The 25,674-nt window shown below is 47.1% G+C and overlaps 1 protein-coding gene across 2 annotated transcripts; it reads right to left on the bottom strand.

Moving 5' to 3' along the window:
* Positions 1–2,323: 2,323 nt before the first annotated feature.
* Positions 2,324–25,580, bottom strand: OCIAD1 (OCIA domain containing 1). 2 transcript variants are annotated; one of them, XM_064149253.1, is made up of 8 exons: positions 25,443–25,580; positions 24,586–24,670; positions 21,385–21,438; positions 20,733–20,780; positions 14,923–15,052; positions 9,602–9,810; positions 5,960–6,109; positions 2,324–2,754 (listed from the first exon to the last, which is right to left on the bottom strand). In XM_064149253.1, the coding sequence occupies exons 1-8, from the start codon at positions 25,563–25,565 to the stop codon at positions 2,717–2,719; spliced, it is 837 nt and encodes a 278-aa protein (XP_064005323.1). In that variant the 5' UTR covers positions 25,566–25,580; the 3' UTR covers positions 2,324–2,716. The 2 variants fall into 2 exon arrangements, with proteins under 2 accessions (XP_064005323.1, XP_064005324.1); XM_064149254.1 differs by having other exon boundaries at positions 5,960–6,097.
* Positions 25,581–25,674: the final 94 nt, after the last annotated feature.

The following is a 25,674-nucleotide window of genomic DNA, read 5'->3' as shown; positions in this document are numbered from 1 at the left end:
GTGCAATGTCTTTGTCACACCCTGACATCCTTTTAGGTGTACTGTGGTGTCATTGAATGGCTCAGGGTGGAAGGGACCTCAGGAGCTCATCCCCTCCAACTTCCCTACCATGCCCAGGGACATCTCTCAAGTAGACTCTGCTGCTCAAGGCCTCATCCGACCTGGCCTTCAACATGCCCAGGCAGGAGGCAGCCACAACCTCCCAGCCTCACAGTTTCATGTCCTTCATGTGCTGGGGATCCACAACTGCCCCCAGGACTGCAGGTGGGGTCTGAGGAGAGCAGAGCCAAGGGGCAGAATCCCCTCCCTTGCCTTGCTGCCCACACTGCTCTTGCTGCAGCCCAGCACAGGGTTGTGTCTGGGCAATCCAGTATGATGTCAAACCCAATCCAGACTAGAAGGAGAAATGATTTCTTGGCAAGCTGATTGTTCAACAGTTTGTGTTTTCTAAGTGCTGCTCTTCCCTTGGTGCCATAAATCTGCTTCTGGGTTCTCTTGAAGACTTTTTATCCAAAATCTTACATTCTCCAGGGCAAAAACCTAAGGTTCTGTTTACCGATGGAAAACCACCAGCAGAGGAACCTGCTCCACTTGTCTCATCTAAATGTTCTTCCTCCTGTCACTTCCCTAACTCACAGCTAGGAAACTCTGTGAGCACTTCCACAACAGCTTTGTTCTGGTGCACTGAAACCCACCGCGGTAGAATCCTGGCAGGCTTTGTGTGTTTTCAGAGCTGCCAGGGCCAAGAGAAGCATTCTCCAAGTTCCATTTTTGATGCAGCTTGAAGATGATCTGATGAGCACATTGCTTTTTTTGGGAGATCAGCTTTTCTAAAAGCAATCTTCCTATTTTGGCTATTACAAGTACAGAGTATTTGGCTCTTTAAGCATCCTCATCTCCCCCCCTCTGTTTTATTCATTTCAGCCGATTGCTCTGTACCCCCCCTAAAAATAATCTTCTCATTCTTCCTGCTCTGCTGCAATTCTACTCAATCAATACAGCCATGGTGCTAAGTTGTTTTTCCTCTCCAACAAGGATGACAGGAATGCTTTTAAGCTATCAGCTTCACCGTGGGTTTTGCTCCCCTATAGCCAACCCCCACCCCTAAACAGAGAGCTGAAAGAGCAGAGGTGAGGATATGGGAATTCCTGATGGGAAACAGCATTTTGATTGAGACAGAGCAGGTGATGCAAGCACTAGGAAATACTCTGAACTAGTTCTGCCAGTGCAGCACTCTCCTTCCATGTGATCATCAGTATTTCACTGAGCAGGATCTTCTCTCCATAACCACAGTGGGGGTTTGGCCCTGACATGCAAACTGCAACATAAGGCTAAGTACATCAAACCTAACACTGACAGTCAAGAAGCATTCAAACTTTTACCCAAGTCTGTTAGGTTTATCCTTCTGCATTCCAATGGAGCTGCCTTGCTCCATTGCAGCTTTGTTCATCCCTTCTTGTCTGGAGAGGCTCCGTGGGGGCAAGCCAGAGGGACTTCTCCTAAGGGTGTCTAGCAATAGGACAAGGGGGAATGGCTTGAAGCTGGGGGAGAGTAGAGTTAGACTGCAACTTAGGAAGAAGTTCTTCAGTATGAGGGTGGTGAGGTTCTGGAACAGGCTGCTCAGGGAGGTTGTGGCTGCCTCCTGCCTGGGGATGTTGAAGGCCAGGTTGGGTGAGGTCTTGAGCAGCTGAGTCTAGTTGAGAGGTGTCCCTTCTCATGGCTGGGAGGTTGGAAGAGATGATCTCTGAGGTCCTTTCATTTAAACAGAATCATAGAATCAACCAGGTTGGAAGAGACCTCCAAGACCATCCAGTCCAACCTAGCACCCAGCCCTATCCAGTCAACTAGTTCCAACCTGAGCCATTCTATGACTCTATGATGATTTATTGTTGACTTTCCAAAAGGTTTAGTCAAGAACCAGCAGGCCTCTGCAAACAGTTACTACTTAGCTTATATTTTATTGACTTCTGTAGTCATGACTGGAATAGACTGCCCAGGGAGGCTGTGGCTGCCTCCTGCCTGGGGATGTTAAAGGCCAGGCTGGATGAGGCCCTGAGCAGCTGAGTTTACTTGAGAGGTGTCCCTGCCCATGGCAGGAAGTTGGAGTAGATGACCTCTGAGGTCCCTTCTAACCTAAGCCATTCCCTGACTCTATGAATATTGCTCTAGCCCTACAGAAGCAGAGTTTGCTTCCCTGGGTGTTGGCCCACTTCCTCAGCCCTTTTCCCCTGTCCAGGGTTATTCCAGGCCTTGCTAACCAAGCATGACAACGATGTGAGGCTTCCACCACGTCCCTTTCAGCCAAAACAAAGCCAGAGGCAACTTCTGCAGGTAACTTTTAATGCAACTCTTGCCAGTTTGAGGAGATTCTGCTCTTTTTCCCTTCCCAAGGCATGTGATTGCATTATTTACAGACAGTTTGTACCTTTTGCTCTATGTTTCTAGCAGCTATTGCCAGTTACCCTTTCAGCACAAGTGGTTTACAGCCAGGACACCTCACCAGAGCTTTGCCTGCTATATTTAAGCAAAATTGAACAAAAATATTCTAGCCTAAATGCTTTATTTTTTAATCTTCTGGCAAGCCAGGGTTTTCTCCTCGTTGATTAACAGCTGGGCCTGGCAGAACACCCCAGAGGTGCTGACACTCGTGACTTAACGTAGATGAAGTTCAAGTTGGCTGACAGGAGATCATTTTCTTCAGTTCTTGGTTCAGCTCTCACTCATCCCAGGTATCTCCATACTGATTTACTTTAACTGGAGGAAAGAAACAAAACCAGTCACACATGGCTTAAACTTTTGCAGTGAAATCATCTTACACAGTGCAAAAAAAAGGATGCTGAAATGCAGCATCATTTGGAGTGGGGACTGGGGAGTGGCAGTGGCAGCACAACAGACATCTAATTAAAGCTGCTTTTGAATAAAGGGGGAGGAAAGTTTGTTAATTGTGATTCCTTAATGAATTAACACTCAGCCAAGAAGCCTGCTGTGCCAATTCCTGAAACAAATGTTACATGTGGGTGAAACAAAGACAATTGGAGGAAACGAGCCAGGAATGTTGGGATAAATAATGTGGCTGCATAATCTTGTTACGTGCACAATTGGATGGATTCAGGATAGTTAAGACACATTCAAAGCCGAACAAACAGAAGTCACTAATCCCTAGAAGGAAACTACTCAACCATTATTATTTGGCAGCTTCCTTTAAGACAGAAGTGAGTCAGAGAGTGAAAAAAAACTAACAACAGGGTGCTGGTCCTAATGGATTTGTTCAGGAGTATGTCATGTGTAACTCTACAAGGAGCTGCCAGTGAAGAGATGCTCTCCTCAAAGTGACTGCAGAGAGCTCAGTAACTGCCTGCCCTCGCTGATGGAGCAAAGGATGGATCTAGACAACCCGGCAGGAATGCAACACAGGTCAGACACTACTTGGCAAGTCAATTACCAAGCCCACTGTTCATTAGTACCCATCTGCAGCACAGCCCATGGAAAGCAGAGAATGCATGGTCCTCATTCAGAGAGCACTGGGCACTGGCCAAGCTCTCTGAAGCCGACCCAGTGTTGCAGTGAGGCACGAGAAGCTCTCCCAAGCTACCATTTGATTGCCTTTTCTATGAACCCTGGCAGCTGAGCAGGCTGTGCTCACTCCCTGGGAAATGGCCCAGTCAGATCACTCTGCAGGTGTACATTGTACAGCTACAATGAATGCAGAAGGCTCCAGCAGATGAAAGTTAGGAACTGCTTACAAGTGGTTTAAACCTCTTTTGTTTTCCCTTACGTCCCTGCAACAGGGGGCAGAAACCACCATCTGCTAGTCTGGTTCCTGTGACACAGAAGTAAGAGAATACTGCATCCAGGTCTGGTGTCCCCAGCAGAAGGAGGACACAGAGCTGTGGAGCAAGGCCAGAGGAGAGCCACAAAGATAATCCAAGGGCTGGAGCACCTCTGCTAGGAGATTAGGCTGAGGGGGCTGAGGGTGTGCAGCCCGGAGAAGGCTGCTGTAAGATTTGCCATGGGATATGGCAACGTTTGCAGAAAGTTGCTTAAGATTTCTCTGTGTGATTTAGAATCATGGAATGGGCTGGGCTGGAAGGGACCTCCAAAGCTCATCCAGTCCAACCCTCTCTGCACTCAGCAGGGACATCCTCAACTAGAGATCAGGTTGCCCACAGCCCTGTCAAGCCTCACCTTGAATATCTCCAGGGATAGGGCCACAACCTCTTCCCTGGGCAACCTGTTTGAGTGTTCCACTACCTTTGTGGTGCAGAACTTGTTCCCAACATTCAATCTAAGTCTGCTCTGCTGTAGTTTGAACCCATTGTCCCTTGTCCTGTCACTGCAGGCCTTTGCAAGCAATCTCTCTGCAGCCTTCTTGTAGCTCCATTTGGATACTGGCAGGCTGCTATGAGGTCTCCCTGCAGCCTTCTCTTCCCCCAGCTGAACACCTCCAGCTCCCTCAGCCTGTCCTTGTAGCAGAGGTGCTCCAACCTCCTGGTCAGTTTTTTCATGGCTCTCCACTGGGAGGCCATTCCTAGGCCTTCTGTTTGTGGACAAATATCTCTGGAAAAGAAACTTTGTGTGAACAGGTGAAGTGTCAGCTGATGGAATTCAGAAGCAATCTGAAACTACAGCTCAGTAATTTTTCATGTCTCATTTGGCACAGTCACTTCCAGCCTCAAAAGGAGAAATTTAACTCATTACCCAATAACTGCTGATAATTTTTAGATGAAGCCTCTCTAGATCACAGAATCACAGAATCAACCAGGCTGGAAGAGACCTCCAAGATCATCCAGTCCAACCTAGCACCCAGCCCTATCCAGTCAACCAGACCATGGCACTAAGTGCCTCATCCAGGCTTTGCTTGAACACCTCCAGGGACGGTGCCTCCACCACCTCCCTGGGCAGCCCATTCCAATGCCAATCACTCTCTCTGTGAAGCACTTCAGAGACATGATCTGGTGAAGGTAACTGACAAGCATGAAACAGACTGATGCTCTTGAGCAAGACTGTTCCAAAGCTTACTTATTACTTATTTTGGCTTTAATACACTTTTCTGTACTTATTGCCACCCATTATGCCCAGGAAGAGAAGTTAGTTGTGCTTAAATGCTGTTGCAAGATGATTGACAAGATCTTGTATGCCACCCAAACAACTCCAGCAGTGTCTTAAATGGTGAACCCTTCCTCTTGCTAATGGCACTTTCAGAGATGCTGCACTAAAGAATCATAGAATCATAGAATCAAGCAGGTTGGAAGAGACCTCCAAGATCATCCAGTCCAACCTAGCACCCAGCCCTAACCAATCAACTAGACCATGGCACTAAGTGCCTCATCCAGTCTTTTCTTGAAGACCCCCAAGGCAAGCAGTAAGTTGCTTCCCTGTCTCCTTTTCAGACAACTGAGTGAAAAAGTTGACTGACTGGCATCTTCAGAACACTGCACTCTTGCTGTGTGAAGTTTTGTTTTTCACTGTGAAAACAAATCTCAATCTTGCTGCCAAATGCTGCTTCCTTCCTGTGAGTTTTAATGGAGAAACCCAAGCTCCACAAACAATGCCTCTATAGAAATGCACTAATTCCACATGAAACAGGTCATAAAAATAAGTAACCCCCCCCTAGCTAAAAGCATCAACCATGTGCTCTAATTTGAGAGAACAGAGCTAGCTGAAGCATACAGCCCTTGCCACAGCTAAAACTCTCTGATACAGCTCTGAGAGCTCTTCTTTGGAAGAGGCTGCTCGACATGAAGGCAAAGGGATGAGATGTGCAGTCTGGCACTAAGCAGAGCCATGATCATTTGCTAGTGGAATTAATTGATTTGAAATATGGAACAACAGACCACATCACACAGCAGATACCTGCAGATACTGCAAAGATAAAGTGCTTCAAGGCTAAGCTGTGGGTTTGTGACCACGTTTAACACCCAGCTGGATTCACTCTGTGTTTCTGTACATCAGGGATTACCTTCCTTAGCTCTTTTCTCCTGTGTAAACTTGCTTGGAGCCTCTGCCTTTGGTGGCTGCATTACATCATAAGTCTCTCTGTGTTTATTCCTTAGTTCCTCATATGTGACACCTTTCTTTTTACGACCTTCCTCTTGAACTGGAGCAGGTTCTGAAAACAGAGTAAGCATCAAAATACTGCAGTTGGCATCACACACACCAAAAGTTGGCTACAACCTGTTCTAAAATGCCGTTCAATAACAGCTCAATCCCAAATGAAAAGGAGCAGGACAGCTGCAATGTTAAATGTATCTCAGACTCTGCTCTTTAACCCATTCCTTTGATGCTTTTCACTTGGTCAAACTGGAAGGTTGGCAGTGAAGTCTTCTTCACTTTACCCAGTGGAAATCCTAACAACCATGTGGTAGCTGGTGGATAAAACAGTTCTGGTCACTTAATGTGAGATTTATGATAATCATAGAATCAACCAGGTTGGAAGAGATCTCCAAGATCATCCAGTCCAATCTAGCACCCTAACCTATCATAGAATCAACCAGGTTGGAAGAGACCTCCAAGATCATCCAGTCCAATCTAGCACCCTAACCTATCATAGAATCAACCAGGTTGGAAGAGACCTCCAAGATCCAGTACAATAATCATGTTTGATACAGATATGATTTCTGAAAAGAAATCTAGGTGAAGCTCAGGGCCTTCCACTCAGGCTTTAAATCCCCAGCTCTGCTTCAGCTCCAGACAAGAGCTCTGCCTTAGGTTGAAGTTGCTGTGGAACAAGACCTGAAGGGGACTTACTGGAAGGCTGTGGTGGGACTGTTGAGAAGGGCCCATGCTGATAGGATAAGGGGAAATGGTTTGAAACTGGAGCAGGGGAGATTTAGCTTGGACAGCAGAGGAAGTTCTGCACAGTGAGAGTGGTGAAACACTGCAACAGGCTGCTCATGGATGTAGTTGATGCCCTATCCCTGGAGACATTCAAGATGAGACTTGATGTGACCCTGGGCAGCCTGATCTAGTTGGAAGTGTCCCTGCTGACTGCAGGAGCATTGGACAAGACGACCTTTGAGGGTCCCTTCCAACCCAATGCAACCTGTCACTCTGCAAACTCTGCTTTCAAAGGATCAGGATGAAATCCATACACCATCTGACAAACATTTTAGCCTTCTATCTGCACTTACAATACAGACTCCTGGTTCTATAATTAAGGCCCTACCAACTATTTCTACCTGTGAGGAATGCCATTATCCTGTCCTTGACACATCTTTACATCTGATACTTTTATATGACTCAAATCAAGTTGCTCAAGGAGGGCTTTTTGTGTGTGTGAAATAAAACCTTTTCCATAAAGAGTTAACACATATAAACTATTCCAAAGCATGAAAGTCTGCATTTCACAGGAGCTTCCTCCTCTGTGTGCCAGAGAGACCTGAACTCAGCCTCGTGCCTTTCTCCTGAAGTAGCTGAGGACAGAGCTCAGACTGGCAGGAAGGGAACAGCTGCACACAACAGCACTTGCAAACCATTTCAGTTCTTCGTGAGAAAATCAGCTGTTGCTGGACAGAAGACAATGTGCATGCAGTTCTCAGGAGAGTTCAGGGTTTGGCACATTACAGAAAGCAGCTGAATGCTACTGAATTCCTGCTGAGTACAGTCACAGCATCACTGCTGCTGCAAATGAGGTCACTTCAGCAAGGCTTCAGGCAAAGGGTTGGGACTGTGGCTTACTGAGTGCACTGCAAGGATGCCATCATCACCTTCAGTTCAGTCAAAATGAGCTTCAGAGCAGACTGAGGTTTCTTTTCGGTTTGGTTTCACAACAGATCATAAAATGGCTCAGGTTGGAAGGAACCTCAGAGATCATCTACTACAACATCCCCACCTTGGGCAAGGACACCTCTGAATTAGACTCAGCTACTCAAGGTTTCATCCAGCCTAGCCTTGAACATCTCAAGGGAGATGGCAGCCACAACCTCCCTGAGCAGCCTATTCCAGAGTCTCACCACCCTCATACTGAAGAACTTCTTTCTGAGATCCAGTCTAACCCTGCTCTGCCTCAACTTCAAACCATTCCCTCTTATCCTGTTGCTAGACACCCTGATGAAAAGTCACAGTATCACAGTCTCACAGTATCATCGGGGTTGGAAGAGACCTCAGAAATCAAGTCCAACCCTTTAGCACAGAGCTCAAGGCCAGACCATGGCACCAAGTGCCACGTCCAGTCCTGCCTTGAACAGCCCCAGGGACGGCGACTCCACCACCTCCCCGGGCAGCCCATTCCAGTGTCCAATGACTCTCTCAGGGAAGAACTTTCTCCTCACCTCCAGCCTAAATCTCCCCTGGCACAGCCTGAGGCTGTGTCCTCTTGTTCTGGTACTGGCCACCTGAGAGAAGAGAGCAACCTCCTCCTGGCCACAACCACCCCTCAGGTAGTTGTAGACAGCAATAAGGTCTGCCCTGAGCCTCCTCTTCTCCAGGCTAACCAATCCCAGCTCCCTCAGCCTCTCCTCGTAGGGCTGTGCTCAAGGCCTCTCCCCAGCCTCGTCGCCCTTCTCTGGACACGCTCAAGCATCTCAATGTCCCTCCTAAACTGGGGGATACTGCAAAGTCCCTCTGCAGCCTTCCTGTAGGATCCCGTCAGGTATTGGAGGGCAGCTCTAAGGTCCTCCCTGGAGCAGCATTCTGCAAACCTTACCATATCCCATGGCAAATTTCACAGGAGCCTTCTCCAGGCTGCACATGCCCAGCTCCCTCAGCCTATCCTTCTAGCAGAGGTGCTCCAGCCCTTGGTTCATCTTTGTGGCTCTCCTCTGGACTCACTCCAGGTAGCTCTGTGTCCTTTTTTATCCTGGGGACCCCAGAACTGGAGGCAGGATTGGAGCTGAGGTCTGAGCAGAGCCGAGCCGAGCCAAGGGCAGAATCCCCTCTCTTGCCCTGCTGCCCACACTCCTCTGGCTGCAGCCCAGCACACAGCTGCCTGCTGGGTTGTATGAGGGCACTGCTGACTCCTGGGGAGCTGCTCAGCAACCAACAGCCCCAAGTCTCTTTCTTCAGAGCTACTCTCAACCCACACTGCACCCAACTTGGATTTTTGCCTGGCATTGACCCGACCTAGACGCAGGACCCTGCACTCTGACTTGTCAAACCTCATGCAGTTGTCACTGGCCCACTTCTCAAGCCTATCAAGATTAAGTCTTGACAGTTAATTTACAACATTAACTTGCAATTAGAGCTATAAACCATTAAAAAAACCCTCTGAATTCAGTTTAGAATTCCTAAAACAAAAGAATACATTTACCAGTGCCATGGTCTAGTTGAGTGGACAGGGCTGGGTGCTAGGTTGGACTGGATGAGCTTGGAGGGCTCTTCCAACCTGCTTGATTCTATGATTCTCACCTGGGCAACAACAATTCAGGGAACTTAGAATCATAGAATCAGCCAGGTTGGAAGAGCCCTCCAAGATCATCCAGTCCAACCTAGCACCCAGCCCTATCCAGTCAACCAGACCATGGCACTGAGTGACTAAGTGACCATGGCACTAACTTGATACTGTTTCACTCAAACCCATTGTATGGAAACACACAGTTTACTAAGAGGAGCACCCAGGAGAAAGGCAAACCTACAAACAAGTAAACACTAAGGCAAAACATACCTTGAGCAGTGTAATCAGTGATGCCTGTAGGGGAAGATTCGTTCAGGGAAGCACTGAATGGAACAGGCTCATAACTGGAGAGGCCTCTCTCTGTTGAACTATACTCATCTGAATAGCTGGGAGGAAGCGGGAATGCAGCTCTTGGAGAAGGAGACTCAGGGAAGGACTGGGAAGGCAGGTCTGAAAAGTCAGATTTGCGACTGGAGCGGCTGAAGAGAGAACACCATGAAACGTTACAGCCAGAGGGAACTGCAGTGCAGCACGGAACGGGAGGAGGGCGTCAGGAAAACACTCTGCATTTTGGACAGTTCAGGTACCAGTGTTAATTACCATCCTGAAATGACACTTGGGGGGGGGGCGTTGTTGGCATTTCTTTGGGGTGTTTGGGTTGGTTTTTCTGGGAGCTTGTGAGGGCTGCTTTAAGTACATGTGTGTGAGAGATGCTTTCTGTACATGTGTGTGTGTGTGAGAGATGCTTTCTGTACATGTGTGTGTGTGTGTGAGGGCTGCTTTCTGTACATGTGTGTGTGTGTGAGATGCTTTCTGTACATGTGTGTGTGTGTGTGAGGGCTGCTTTCTGTACATGTGTGTGTGTGTGAGAGATGCTTTCTGTACATGTGTGTGTGTGAGGGCTGCTTTCTGTACATGTGTGTGTGTGAGAGATGCTTTCTGTACATGTGTGTGTGTGAGATGCTTTCTGTACATGTGTGTGTGAGAGATGCTTTCTGTACATGTGTGTGTGAGAGATGCTTTCTGTACATGTGTGTGTGAGAGATGCTTTCTGTACATGTGTGTGTGAGAGATGCTTTCTGTACATGTGTGTGTGTGAGAGATGCTTTCTGTACATGTGTGTGTGTGAGAGATGCTTTCTGTACATGTGTGTGTGTGAGAGATGCTTTCTGTACATGTGTGTGTGAGAGATGCTTTCTGTACATGTGTGTGTGTGAGAGATGCTTTCTGTACATGTGTGTGTGTGAGAGATGCTTTCTGTACATGTGTGTGTGTGTGTGTCTGAGAGATGCTTTCTGTACGTGTGTGTGTGTGTGTGTATCTGAGAGCTGCTTTCTGTACATGTGTGTGTGTGTGTGAGATGCTTTCTGTACGTGTGTGTGTGTGTGAGAGAGATGCTTTCTGTACATGTGTGTGTGTGTGAGAGATGCTTTCTGTACGTGTGTGTGTGTGTGTGAGAGATGCTTTCTGTACATGTGTGTGTGTGTGTGAGAGATGCTTTCTGTACATGTGTGTGTGTGTGTGAGAGATGCTTTCTGTACGTGTGTGTGTGTGTGAGAGATGCTTTCTGTACGTGTGTGTGTGTGTGTGAGAGATGCTTTCTGTACATGTGTGTGTGTGTGAGAGATGCTTTCTGTACGTGTGTGTGTGAGAGATGCTTTCTGTACGTGTGTGTGTGAGAGATGCTTTCTGTACATGTGTGTGTGTGAGAGATGCTTTCTGTACATGTGTGTGTGTGTGAGAGATGCTTTCTGTACATGTGTGTGTGTGTGTGAGAGATGCTTTCTGTACATGTGTGTGTGAGAGATGCTTTCTGTACGTGTGTGTGTGTGAGAGATGCTTTCTGTACATGTGTGTGTGAGAGATGCTTTCTGTACATGTGTGTGTGTGTGAGAGATGCTTTCTGTACATGTGTGTGTGTGTGAGAGATGCTTTCTGTACATGTGTGTGTGTGTGTGAGAGATGCTTTCTGTACGTGTGTGTGTGTGTGAGAGATGCTTTCTGTACGTGTGTGTGTGTGTGTGTGTGAGAGATGCTTTCTGTACGTGTGTGTGTGAGAGATGCTTTCTGTACGTGTGTGTGTGAGAGATGCTTTCTGTACATGTGTGTGTGTGTGAGAGATGCTTTCTGTACATGTGTGTGTGTGTGTGAGAGATGCTTTCTGTACATGTGTGTGTGTGTGAGAGATGCTTTCTGTACGTGTGTGTGTGTGAGAGATGCTTTCTGTACATGTGTGTGTGTGTGTGAGAGATGCTTTCTGTACATGTGTGTGTGTGTGAGAGATGCTTTCTGTACATGTGTGTGTGTGTGTGAGGGCTGCTTTCTGTACATGTGTGTGTGTGTGAGGGCTGCTTTCTGTACATGTGTGTGTGTGTGAGGGCTGCTTTCTGTACATGTGTGTGTGAGAGATGCTTTCTGTACATGTGTGTGTGTGTCTGAGAGATGCTTTCTGTACATGTGTGTGTGTGTGAGAGGGCTGCTTTCTGTACGTGTGTGTGAGAGATGCTTTCTGTACATGTGTGTGTGTGTGTGGGGGCTGCTTTCTGTACGTGTGTGTGTGTGTGAGGGCTGCTTTCTGTACGTGTGTGTGTGTGAGAGGGCTGCTTTCTGTACATATGTGTGTGTGTGAGAGATGCTTTCTGTACATGTGTGTGTGTGTGAGAGATGCTTTCTGTACGTGTGTGTGAGAGATGCTTTCTCTGTGTGTGGGTGTCTGAGGGCTGCTTTCTCTGTGTGTGTGGGTGTCTGAGGGCTGCTTTCTCTGTGTGTGTGGGTGTCTGAGGGCTGCTTTCTCTGTGTGTGTGGGTGTCTGAGGGCTGCTTTCTCTGTGTTTGAGGTTCTGGGCTTTTATTTTGTTGTCTGTCTGGGAGGTGTTTTTGTACATTGCAAAGATCTGTACAGTCCCTCCTCCAGCACTCCCAGAAGCTGAGCTCGTCTCCAGCAGAGCAGACAAAAGAGCCAAGGTGTGCACATCACAAGATAAAAATGCCCACCTCTGCCCCTAGGGAGGCTCCAGGCAGCAAAACCACTCCAGAGAGCACGAGTGAGTGCCCACATACCCAGTGGCAGCATGAACTCCAGCTATTTTTAAATGCCTTTTAGGAAGAATTTGCAATCTCGACCCTTCAGCATTTAAAGCTGCTGCAGTTGAGCAGCACTGAACAGCAAAAGAGCTATCTTGGGGAAATGAAGTGATGAAGGTTTACTGAGCTGCTGAATTCAGCAGAGGCATCAAGGATTTTTCTCCTAAGAAAGATAAGGCCCCAGAAAGAATATTCTGGAAACTGATGCCTGATATTCTGCAGCATTCCCTATCACTCAGAATGCCTCAGGTTGGAAAGGACCTTACAGATCATTTAGTCCAACATGTCTCTTTATCAAGATTGCCACCACTTGGTGCCACTAGAAGGTCTCTGGAGTGTTTATTCCTTCTTGACTTTGAATTTTTGCTCAGCTACTCTACTTAAGTTTCATAGGACAAAACATTTGCAGTTAGGCTTTGTTTTAATCTCCCAACAAACATACAGAGCTAAGCCATTTTATTACCTCAATTAGCCACTTAAATTGTATGCAAACATAGCTTTAAAGAACTATCTGATCTTCTGTCTCCCTACCTGTTTTTAACTGCAAATCACAAGGGCCAAAGTACATTAATTAGGAGATGTATAATGACCATGCAAATGTAATGGTGCTGCCTTAAAAGTGTAGCATGGGTAGACAATAATGGGATTTGAATGAGTTTCAATTAATGATTCAACCAAGGGGAAAACAGAAAGAGAGCTTATCACTTAGGACATAAAACGTTGCAGATAGGCAAGGATGGGCCATTAAAGGTCAAAGGGACTGATTGGTGCAGCAGATGATGGCATTTAAACACAGTTAGTGATGATGATAATTTCCTATCAGAAACTGGAGGGGTGTGAAGGGCTAAGTCTAGGTCCAATTCAGCTGAGTTTATACAGTAAATGTAGGAAGTGGCAATTCCTGAGAATATATTTGATCGTAGAATCAACCAGGTTGGAAGAGACCTCCAAGATCATCCAGTGCAACCTATCCTCCAACCCTATCCAATGCCAAGAATAAAGTGAACATTTCAGAACCAAAACAAATCTAGCAGTAAAAACTATCATAAAGCTGTTTATGAAGTGATTAAGAATTTAATCCAATGCTTTATAAACATTTAACAAACCTCAGCAGACCCAGAGCAGGACTGCTTGACACTACCCTAACACTACTCTCCCAGTTTTCACTTGAGGGTTTAAGTGAGGTACTCCAGAAGTGGTCTGCAATGAAAACCCACTGGAGGTAGAAAGCATTCTGGAGCAAAACAGGAAATAGTTTGAAAGAAGCTGATGAGTTTCTCATCTGTACAGCATAATGCTGCTACAGATGTAAAGGACTGAAACAAACAGCAGTAAGCTTGACCACCATGCTTCTTCCTGCACTGATATTGTTTACTGAGCTCTTCCCTTTGATAAACACTGAAATCATTTCCACCCTCTTCCTACTTCAGTCAAACTGAACTATGGGAAAAGCCTTCAGAATGTCAGACTCACTTATTTCAGTTGGCTTATTTTGTAACTCAGCAGGTAACTTCTGCTCTCACACTACTGTTGGTAAATTCCACAACATCTTAATTTGCACACTACAAATCCAAAACCACCTAATCACATCTCAAAAAGTGCCCCACATCTAGCTAGAAAAGGTCTGATCATAGAATCATAGAATCAACCAGGTTGGAAGAGACCTCCAAGCTCAGCCAGTCCAACCTAGCACCCAGCCCTATCCAATCAACCAGACCATGGCACTAAGTGCCTCATTCAGGCTTTGCTTGAAGACCCCCAGGGACGGTGCCTCCACCACCTCCCTGGACAGCCCATTCCAATGCCAATCACTCTCTCTGTGAAGAACTTCTTCCTAACATCCAGCCTATACCTACCCTGGCACAACTTGAGACTGTGTCCCCTTGTTCTATTGCTGGTTGCCTGGGAGAAGAGGCCACCCCCCACCTGGCTACAATGCCCCTTCAGGTAGTTGTAGACAGTAATAAGATCACCCCTGAGCCTCCTCTTCTCCAGGCTAAACAGGCCCAGCTCCCTCAGCCTCTCCTCATAGGATTTGTGCTCCAGGCCCCTCACCAGCTTTGTTGCCCTTCTCTGGACATGTTCCAGCACCTCAACTTCTTTCTTGAATTGAGGGGCCCAGAACTGTCTGGGCTGGAAGGGACCTCAAGGGTCATCATCCCATTCCAACCCTCCTGCTATGGGCAAGGACACCTCACACTAGATCAATTTGCTCTGAGCCACATCCAGCCTGGCCTTAAACACTTCCAGGGCTTACAAAGATATACTTCTAGCTTAGTAAAACTTTACTGCTCAAAGTGGTCAGAGCTCAAAATGCCTGTTTGATAGCCAGGCAGCTGACACACAGAGAGCTCCCCCAGAGTGGCAGATGCGGGATAACAGGGGAAAGAGGGAAAGTGCAGCTCTGAAGGCCTCTGAATGCTGCAAGTGTAGCCTTGACCTGTTTGTTGTGTTTAAAAGTCCTAGTGGAGAGGAAGTTTTACATTTAAAAGAGAATGAAATTCTTACTTATGTGAACTATGTCTCTGAGCTTGTCGTAGAACATCTCCTATGGGGGAATCCTTCAGTCTCTTAAATTTCTCGCTACAGATTGGCAAGTAGGATATCTTTCCAGCCAGGTATCCACATATTCCAGCAACTTGATTAAAAGGAAAAAAAAAAACAAAAGAAGATGGGTTCATACACTGCAGCACAGTACTCAGTTTAAAAGTGAGATTTGCAAGTGAATTATACAGTGTCTGGAACAGAAGAAAATCAAACAGTTGAGAACTTAACCAAACTGTGCAGTCATCCTCTCTCTCTGCGTCTCCTGCAGGCAAAAGGCACTAGAAGCAAATGCAACAGCTGAACTCAGACACAGAGCAATGACTCAGACACAATGTGAGCAGTAAATAATGCCAGCTGGTATTTGATTAATGAAAGGTGACCAAAAAAAAAACCCAACAAAAGGAAAATAATTGCAATTAGGGTTTTTTTTTTTCCCTCCTCCCAAGATCCAGAAATAGTAAATACAAAAGATGATAAACCAGTCAGGAATAAACAGAAGTCATCAATTCTGCTCATTGAATCCATCAGAGCAGCCACATCTTGGAAGGGCTTTCATGAGTGTGAAGAGAAGTCTGAGGAAACACAACATCAGAATTGCAGGGTGTTAGGGGTTGCAAGGGACTTAAGCTCAGTACCTTCTGATGAGGACTCTGCTGTGGGTGCAGGAGGGCAAACAGCTGAATCACAGTCTCACAGTATCACCAAGGTTGGAAGAGACCTCATAGATCATCAAGTCCAACCCTTTACCACAGAGCTCAAGGCTAGACCATGGCACCAAGTGCCCTCGCAATCACTAGGCAAATACTTTCAATTTAGTGCATGAGCTGTTTTCAGCTGCTGGGTAGGTCAGAAGAATAAACAATCAGGATAGTTCTTCCTGGGCTTAAAATGAATGATTTCCATCAAATGGCTCCTGCAAGTTTTATGAGGGGGTCAAACTGAGTATGAAAGGGCACAACAGCAATTAATAGAACCTCTCTTGTTGATTTTGCAGGGCAGAAGTCTTAGATCCTCTTTCACATGCAGTGAGGATTTTCTAACTCCAAAGACTAAAGCCTCCAGATCATCTTTTAAGTCAGGAAAGAGTTAATTATCAGTACCATTAATCCCCTGAGGGCCTCACACCGAAGATTACATTGCCTGAGAATCAATAGAAAAGGAGATTTTACCCCACCCTGCTGTAATGGTACTGAAGTTGCTACTCCTCTACTAACGTCTGTGTTTCTAGAGGTAGGTTTAAAATCCTTTTCCAAGGGACAAGAGAAGAGCAGCCACAATTAGAAGTGAAGGAAATGAGAAATTTCTCATTTCACAGGATCACAGAAACATCCAAGTTGGCAAAGCCCCTCAGGATCACCAAATCCAACCTACTCTACAAGATTCCCCTTAAACCATAGCCCTAAGAACCACATGATGAGAAATGTAAGGGCTCAGCTGTTTAGCAGGTCAAAAAAAGATAGGAAGACACCTTAAATGCTACAAATAGGCAGAGAGTGAAATATTACAAGCCCCTAAACAGGAAAGTGGCCCAACAACAACCTAAACAGCAAAATAAAGCCAAGCAGCAAAGGTGATTTGTCTCTGGCATAACTTACAAATTCCAGGAGAGAAAAGTGGAAGCAGCTCTCTGGAAGATGTTTTACCTGATGTTAATTATTGGCTAGAAGAATCTGGTTTGTTTCTCTTATTACAGAAGCAACAGCCAGGTGATGCACATTTATGGCACAGTAAATTAGGTACTGTCAGACTCAGCTGCTTCTGTATTCACTGTGACAAGAGCTTAGAGAGTTTTAGCAGAGGGGTGGTTGTGGCCAGGAGGAGGTTGCTCTCTTCTCTCAGGTGGCCAGCTCCAGAACAAGAGGACACAGCCTCAGGCTGCGCCAGGGGAAATTTCGGCTCGAGGTGAGGAGAAAGTTCTTCACTGAGAGAGTCATTGGGCACTGGAATGGGCTGCCTGGGGAGGTGGTGGAGTCGTCGTCCCTGGGGCAGTTCAAGGCAAGGTTGGATGTGGCACTTGGTGCCATGGTCTAGCCTTGGGCACTGTGGTAGAGGGTTGGACTTGATGATCTGTGAGGTCTCTTCCAACCTTGGTGATACTGTGATACTGTGATAAAAGAGGCTAGGTCTTGCTGCAGGCTAACGTGAAGCAGGACACAGGGACTTTGTCCTTTGCCAAAGAGGGACAGAGGACATAGCTCTATGCCCTGCTGAATCAGTCACAACTAACTGGAAGTTCCATTAAATCCTCAGAGTGTCTTTGAGACTGCTGAGGAAAGTTATGACAGGGAGGTATAGACAGAACATCCTGGAATCTGGAAATCTGCAAAGGAAACACCTCGCAGCTTCCAGATACAACACAAAAGGGACACAGACCTGCTGGAATGGGTTCAGAGGAGGATCACAAAGGTGATGAGAGGGCTGAAGCACCTCTTCTCCAACACTTTCAGCCTGTTTTCATAGAAGAGAAGGCTCCAGGGAGACCTTTGAGCTACACTGCAGTATCTGAAGGGGACCTACAGGAAGGCTAGGGAGGGACTGTTTAGAAGGGCCTGTACTGATGGGGGCAATGGTTTGAAACTGGAGCAGGGGAGATTCAGGCTGAACAACACCAGGAAGTTCTTTACAGTGCAAGTGGTGAAATACTGGAGCAGGCTGCCCAGGGATGTGGCTAAGGCCTCATCTCCAAAGACATTCAAGAAGAGACTTGATGTGACCCTGGGCAGCCTGATCTAGCTGGAGGTGTCCCTGCTGGCTGCAAGGCAGTTGGACAAGATGACCTTTGAGGGTCCTTTCCAAGAGGATGCAAACTGTGAATCTCTGAAAGAGGGGCAAAGCAGAGAAAGATGCAACATAGGGACTAAAGAAATCTTGACTTAACTAAGCCAGATACAAAAGAACAATTACTGTCCTCAGAGAAAGTTTGCAGAAAGACAGTGAGGTGCTGGAGCATGTCCAGAGAAGGGCAATGAAGCTGGTGAAGGGTCTGGAGAACAGGTCTGGTGAGAAGCTGCTGGAGGAATTGAGGGTTGTTTCCTGGAGAAAAGGAGGCTGAGGAGAGATCTTCTCACTCTCTACAACTACCTGAAAGGAGACTGTAGCCAGGTGGGTGTTGGCCACTTCTCCCTAGTAGCAAGTGTTAAGAGAGGAAATGGCCTCAAGCTACACCAAAGGAGGTTTAGGTTGGGTATTAGAAGAAACTTCTTCACTCAGAGGGTTCTCAAACACTGAATAGCCCCCCCCGGGAGGTGGTTGAGTCATCATCCCTGAAGGCATTTAAAAAACAGCTATGGGGCACAGCTTAGCACTAGACTTGGCAGGGTTATATAATGGTTGTGATCTTAAAGGTCCTTTCCAACCAGAAGGATTCTGTAAGGCTCTAACAAGCACAACTGATACACACCATTACCACAGACAGCAGCAGCAGCATGCTCAGGTCAGTGACATATGAAAAGCAAGAATGATCTTGAACTGTCTTGCTGTTGTTTAACATCAGCAAGCTATGAGCTTGCAGGAATGCCTGGAGCTGTATGTGCTCCTTCTTTCAGAGCTTGGGGAGGGCAAAAACCCAAACCACAAGAGCACTGCAGGAGAAATGTGCAGTTAAATTAGGAGACATCATTTGGACCTGCAAACTGCATCCCTGGCAACAGTTTTCAGGAAGATCCTGTAGACAGTAGGCACATCTGACCTAAGCAACAAATGGATGAGATGAAAACTGCTTAACTCAAGCCTTTTACACTCCAAATGCACAGAAATCACAGAAAGTCACCTACTGAAAACCAGCCAGGCCCTACACTTAGTGGAAAATCAAACTCCACATGCCTCCAGTGCATCACAGACTGGTTTGGGTTGGAAGGGGTCTTCAAAAGTCATCTAGTAGTGCAATACCTCTGCAATAAGCAGGGGTCTCTGTACCCAGATCAGGGTGCTCAGAGCCCTGTCCATTCTGACTTTGAATACCTCCAGGGATGGAGCATCCACCACCTCTCTGGGCAATTTGTGCCAGGGCCTATTCCAGTGTTTGAGAACCCTCTGAGTGAAGAAGTTTCTTCTAATATCCAACCTAAACGTCCCCTGGTGTAGCTTGAGGCCGTTTCCTCTCTTATCACTTGTTACTAGGGAGAAGAGACCAACACCCACCTGGCTACAGTCTCCTTTCAGTGCCAGTGATTCACCACCCTCACTGTTAAAAAAAAAGTCTTCCATCTAGTCTAAATCTTCCCTCTTTTAGTTTAAAACCATCAGCTCCTGTACTGTTCAGCAGGCCCTGCTAAAACATCTCTCTCCATTCTTCTTATAGACCCCCTTTAAAGCACTGAAAGGCTGCAACAAGATCTTTGCTTCACATCAAAAAGGAGAAGCCAAAAGTAATTTGGCTCAGAACCTTAACATCAAGAATAGGTGATCCAGTCCAGCAGCTCCTTATTTTTCCCCTTGCTTCCAAGATTTAGTTCTGTTCAATAGGAGGAACATGGCCCTTAACTAGGAATGTGTAGGAGCTCTCAGGGAAACAGTAATTACATTAATTATTAGGAAAGCTTCTGTTCCACCATTGTTTGGTGTTCAAAGAAGGCAAGTGGAGTTCAGAATAAACAAATGGCAGCCTCAGGCTCTCACATTCATTTATCTGCTTAAACAACACTTCCTTCACCACAGATCATGGCCTTTACCTTCTTCCCTCTGAAATAAACTGTAAGGCTAACTGGCTGTATCTGGGCAGATTGGCAAGATGGCAACTTCCTGTTTTACTGTCAGGGATTACATTGAAAAGGTTAATTTATGAAATCATTTTTGATTATACTTCATCAGAAAAAAAAAAGAATTCATGTGAAATTGCTGTTTTCCTACCATTGTATGTACATAATGTCCAGCAAAGAAAAAAAGGCACTAAAATAGCCTGAATGAGACAAAGACAACACATGAATAAGGACCTTCAAATTAGGAAGGGAGGGGTGGGTGTGCACTAGCAATTAATTAATAGTAAGCTTCTACAGCATCTGTTAACAATGTTTTTATCTTCCATTACCACATGAAGCTTATGAAGCAATTTGAAGGCAAGGCTATAAACAAAACCTGTCCAAACTGTGCTGCACAAATCTGAAGGCAGTGAACAAATCGCAGAATGAACCAGGTTGGAAAAGACCTCTAGGATCATTGAGTCCAACCTATCATCTAACCCTTCTAATTAACCCATGGCACTAAGTGCTTCATCCAGCCTCCTCTTAAACATCTCCTGGGATGGTGACTCCACCACCTCCCCAGGCAGCCCATTCCAATGCCAATCACTCTTTCCATGAAGAATTTCTTCCCAATGTCCAGCCTAAGTCTGCCCTGGCACAACTTGAGGCTGTGTCCTCTTCTTTTGTCCCTGGGTGCCTGGCAGAAGAGACTAACCCAACCTGGCTACAACCTCCCTTCAAGTAGTTGTAGACAGCAATAAGGTCTCCCCTGGGCCTTCTCTTCTCCAGGCTGAACAACCCCAGCTCCCTCAGCTGTTCCTCACAGAGCTTGTGCTCCAGCCTCCCTCGCCAGCCTTAGTGCCATTCCTCTTGATACTGAAGAGTCCCTCCACCAGGATGTGCTGCAGTTAACAAACACAGATGTTTGTGACTGGTAGAACTGACTGCAAGAAGGTTATCTGATCAGAGGGATGGGTCAGATCAGATCTTCAGGCACAGAGTGGGGTCCCAGGGAATCAATGACACCTGCCTAAGAGACTCCAGAACCTAAGGCATGAACACAGGTTGGATTTGCACACAGCTTTTACTTACATGCAACTTTTGAGAAGGAGCCAAGCCTTGAGCTGTCTCTTAGAACACCTGAAAAGGAGGATCACAGTAATTAGTAATAAATTACTAAGATCTGTGCTGAAAAACATCAACTGTAGTTGTATTTGCAGGTAGCAGGTTACTCTTTTTACACCTAGCATCGAAGAACATTCAAACCCCAAAGCCAACATTTGAATGATGCATTGTAATGACTTTATAAAAGTCTCTATTTATACACTGAGCATTCCTACAAGTTTCTTATTACAAATCTCTTACTACAAATTTACTCTTTCATCATCACTGAGACATCGTATTTGCCAAGGAACAGAAAATGAACCTCAGTTTGTTTTTTGAAGTTTTGTTCCTTCATTCATGTAGCTGAATCATAGAATCAGCCAGGTTGGAAGAGACCTCCAAGATCATCCAGGCCAACCTAGCACCCAGCCCTATCCAGTCAACTAGACCATGGCACCAAGTGCCTCATTCAGGCTTTTCCTGAACACCCCCAGGGATGGTGACTCCACCACCTCCCTGGGCAGCCCATTCCAATGGCAAACCTTGAATTACAAAGAGGTTATATTGTTAGAGTAACTTCATTAACAGTAAAACCAGATTAAATCTGAGCAAACCCAAATGAAGTACAGTTAGACTTTACCTTTCTTAATTAAGAAGCTAGTACCAAGCATGCTCACTGCAGCCAAAGGAAAAGCTGTAAAGAAAAAGAAGAAAAGTTGCTCAGAAAATTATTTTCAGCACATTTAAACACTGAGAATTGCTCATTTGTGTAAGAATAGAAACATCAAACCAGAAAAGCATGTACTGCTCTTGTAGTGACAGGACATGGACAATAGCTCCAAACTACAGAAGAGCAGATTTAGATTGGATGCTAGGAACAAGTTCTGCACCATGAGGGTGGTGGAACACTCAAACAGGTTGCCCAAGTAGGTGGTTGAGGCCCCAGCCTCAGAGATATTCAAGGTGAGGCTGGACAGGGCTCTGGGTAATCTGATCTAGCTGAGGATGTCCCTGCTGACTGCAGAGGGGGTTGGACTGGATGAGCTTTGGAGGTCCCTTCCAAGCCAGACCATTCTAGGATTCCAGGATGGAAGGCAGTGCCATAGAGGCCAGCACCTCCTAACATTTTTGCTAACTAAAAGTCTTAAGTTTGTTTTCACATAAGAACTTTGGGAAAATTCTACCACAGATTAGAACTGGGTAACAGGTTTTTAATCCAGGAACAGGGCAGCTTTTTCTGCAGCTTGTGGACCAAACTGTACAGCTCAGGGGAAGGGTCAGGAATGCAGAGAAGATGACAAACATAATCAGTCAGGGTTGGAAGGGACCACAAGTTGCAGCCAGTTCCAACCCCCCTGCCATACCCAGGGACACCCTACCCTAGAGCAGGCTGCACACAGCCTCAGCCAGGCTGGCCTCAAACACCTCCAGCCATGGGGCCTCAACCACCTCCCTGGGCAACCCATTCCAGCCTCTCACCACTCTCCTGCTCAACAACTTCCTCCTCACCTCCAGCCTGAATCTCCCCACCTCCAGCTCTTCTCCATCCCCCCTAGTCCTGTCACTCCCTGATAGCCTAAGAAGTCCCTCCCCAGCTTTTTTGTTCTGCTTGCTGCAATCAGCCTAACAATTTATGTCAGTTTTTGTCATACTGAATGGGCTTTAGGCTCCCACAAGTCCTGAAAAACACACCAAAAGATCTCTCAACTACTCTTGTATCTCCCTGAAGAGAGGAAACTAATTTGGGGTCTCTCAACAGCACCTTCATCTTGTTGCACAGTCTCTACTGTATTAAGATGGAGAGGGCAGCAAATTCCATGGCCAACTAAGATCTGACAGCAGAAAATCTCAAGAACCAAAAACTCACTCTTCTCTTCCAGGAGAGAGATTATCAATACCCCAGAAGCAGTTGTCATCTTATTGCTTATGAAACTGGCATTTTTCCACAAGGAAAATGAATACCTTGTAGCAAATAAGCTGAGGGTTTCTAGGTATTTGAATAAAAATGGAGGAGGAACATACCCAAGCAATGGAGAAAGAGAGAGCAGAACTGTTAAATCAAAGTCACCATGCATCAGAAGTTGTCCCTGAAAGTACTGACATCTAGGAGAAATCAGAGCCCCTGTGTGGTAAATTTAGCAAACCAGCTGCTGAATTCTTCATCTGTCCTGGTTTCTGCTAAGTCACCTACCAGCATCAGGAGTAATCTACTAGCATGTGATGAAACAGTGGGTGACAACCTCCTCAAGAAGTCTTGCTCAATCAAACCTCTTGGCCAGGGGTAAAAAGACCATGCATGCCCTGAACCTTTGGAGGACATGAGGTTAAGAAGCAATGCAATCAATTCTCAATGCTTTGAGGGAAAAAAACCCTCAGCATAACACTGGGATTTCAAATAAATTAAAATGAGACATCTAAAACAATGTAAGACCTGAGGAAACACCTGAGGAAGCTGCTCTGGTGAGACCTCACCTGGAGTACTGCGTCCAGGTCTGGCACCCCCAGTGTAGGACATGGAGCAGATGGAACAGGTCCAGAGGAAGGCTACAAATACGAGCAGGGGGTTGAATCACCTCTGCTACAAGGACAGGCTGAGGGAGCTAGGAGTGTTCAGCATGGAGAAGGCTCCGGGGAGACCCAACAGTGACCTCCCAGTACCTGAAGGGGGCCTACAAGAAGGCTGCAGAGAGACTGTTTACAAAAGCCTGCAGGGACAGGATGAAGGCAATGGCTTGAAACTGGAGAAGAGCAGACTGAGAATGAATGTCAGGAACAAGTTCTGCACCATGAGGGTAGTGGAACACTGCAACAGATTCCCCAGGGGGGTGGTTGTGGTCCCATCCCTGAAGCTATTCGTGGTAAGGCTGGACAGGGCCATGGGCAGCCTGACCGAGCAGAGGATATCCCTGCTGACTGCAGAGGGGGTCAGACTGAATGAGCTTTGGAGGTCTGTTCCAACCCAGACTATTCTATGATTCACAAGTCTGGAAAGCAATGGTTCCAAATTAAACCACTTAACATTCAATTTCTCAAGATAAAACCAAAATAAAAATCTAGAAATAAACAAAACCTCAAAAATCTAAACAGGAAACTCCATTAATTAAATCTATTTGCTGAATCTCATAGAATCAAGCAGGTTTGCAGAGACCTCCAATCTCATCCAGCCCAACCTAGCACCCAGCCCTGGCCAATCAACCAGACCATGGCACTAAGTGCCCCAGCCAGGCTTGGCTTCAACACCTCCAGCCACAGCAACTCCACCACCTCCCTGGGCAGCCCATTCCAATGCCAATCACTCTCTCTGACAGGAACTTCCTAACAACATCCAGCCTAGACCTGCCCTGGCACAACTTCAGACTTTGTCCCCTTCTTCTCTTGCTGCTTGCCTGGCAGCAGAGCCCAACCCCACCTGGCTACAGCCTCCCTGCAGGCAGCAATGAGCTCTGCCCTGAGCCTCCTCTGCTGCAGGCTGCACACCCCCAGCTCCCTCAGCCTCTCCTCACAGGGCTGTGCTCCAGGCCCCTCCCCAGCCTTGCTGCCCTGCTCTCCACACCTTCCAGCACCTCAACAGCTCTCTTGAACTGCAAATTTAATTAAGAATATTAATTTAAGAGAGGAATTGTGTTACAAATCGTAAACCTCACAAATGATACTGCAACTTTTACAGAATTCCAGTCCTGCAAAGTTAATATATGTGAAGCCTACAGAAACCAGCAATTGCTGGGATGCCCTTTTAGCTCATCTGAAGGTTGTCAGTGAAGTGTTGTGACATCTCAGATGACAACAACAACCAAGAAGGGGAAGAAAAGCAAACCCAAGTCTAGCAGCAAACTGAACTCACCTCTGTACCGGGCACTCTCTTCAGCACATTCCTTGAGGAGTCTTCTTTCCTCCTCTGTTGGTACATAAGGCTTAGGTATTCCTCTCTTTCACCAGGGCAATAAATTTAAGAAGAATAAGCAAAATAAAGGGTTTGGAAGTATTTCTGAATCAAAACCTTTTGTCTGACTTTGGCATCTCGCAGCGTGCTTTGACACTGCTATGCCTAAGGCACCTTGGATCCAATGGGACGTGAAAGAGGTCAGTAAAGAAAACCCAAGGCTTCCACAAATGCCATGAGAGCAGAGAATATGTTCTGTGCACTCTAATCCCAGCTTGGCCCACCCATTTCGCTTCGGAAAAGGCTGCTCTGGTCCACGCAATCAGCTTTCCAAAGGTATGCAAGGCCAAGGCGCTGAATCCCTTCCGAAAAGCCTTGTCAGGGTCCGAGCGCTCACTGCCTGCTGCCCCTCACGGCGCGCTTATATGTGCTGAGCGCTGAGGGCTGCTTCGCCATGCCATGGGCTAAGAGACTCCCGCCGGCGGTGGGGGACGCTGCCCCGCCGGGGAAGGCGAGCGCCGAGGAACCCTGACGGCTCGCCGGCAGGGAGGAGGGCAGAAGCGAAAGCCGCCGGTACCGCGGAGAACAGCTCCCACCGGGGACATCTCCCCGCCAGAAAGACCTCAAGGGCAGGCCGCCATGGAGCTCCCGGCCGGGCGGAAGGCTGACAGCAATCGACCTCCCCGGCCCGCAGCGCCTGTGCGGGCCCCGAGCCTGACGCCTCCCCCTCCGGCGGAGACAACCCCGAACCCCCACCGGGCTCCCACAGAGGTCCCGCGGGCCCCCGCAGGTAACGCAGCTGGAGCGAAGGACAGTACCTCGGCCGAGTCGCCGAGCTCCGGGGCGCCGGGCCCCTGCCCGCTCTCCATGGCGGGGCAGGGAGGGCGCTGCGCTGCCCCGGAAGGCGCCGTGACGGTGTCCGGGGCTGGCTCCCGGCGCATGCGCCGCGGCGGCGGCTGTGAGGGGACCTCGCTTCGCGCGTTCCTAGGCCCTGCTGTTAGCGCCTCGGGGGTGCTGGGGCGGCGGCACCCCCTCAGGCTTCCCGCCTGC

This window comes from Pogoniulus pusillus, chromosome 9 (assembly GCF_015220805.1).
Source record: "Pogoniulus pusillus isolate bPogPus1 chromosome 9, bPogPus1.pri, whole genome shotgun sequence".
In the NCBI taxonomy this organism is placed as follows: domain Eukaryota; kingdom Metazoa; phylum Chordata; class Aves; order Piciformes; family Lybiidae; genus Pogoniulus; species Pogoniulus pusillus.
The sequence above is the reverse complement of the archived record's forward strand: the minus strand, read 5'-3'. Positions and strand labels throughout refer to the sequence as shown.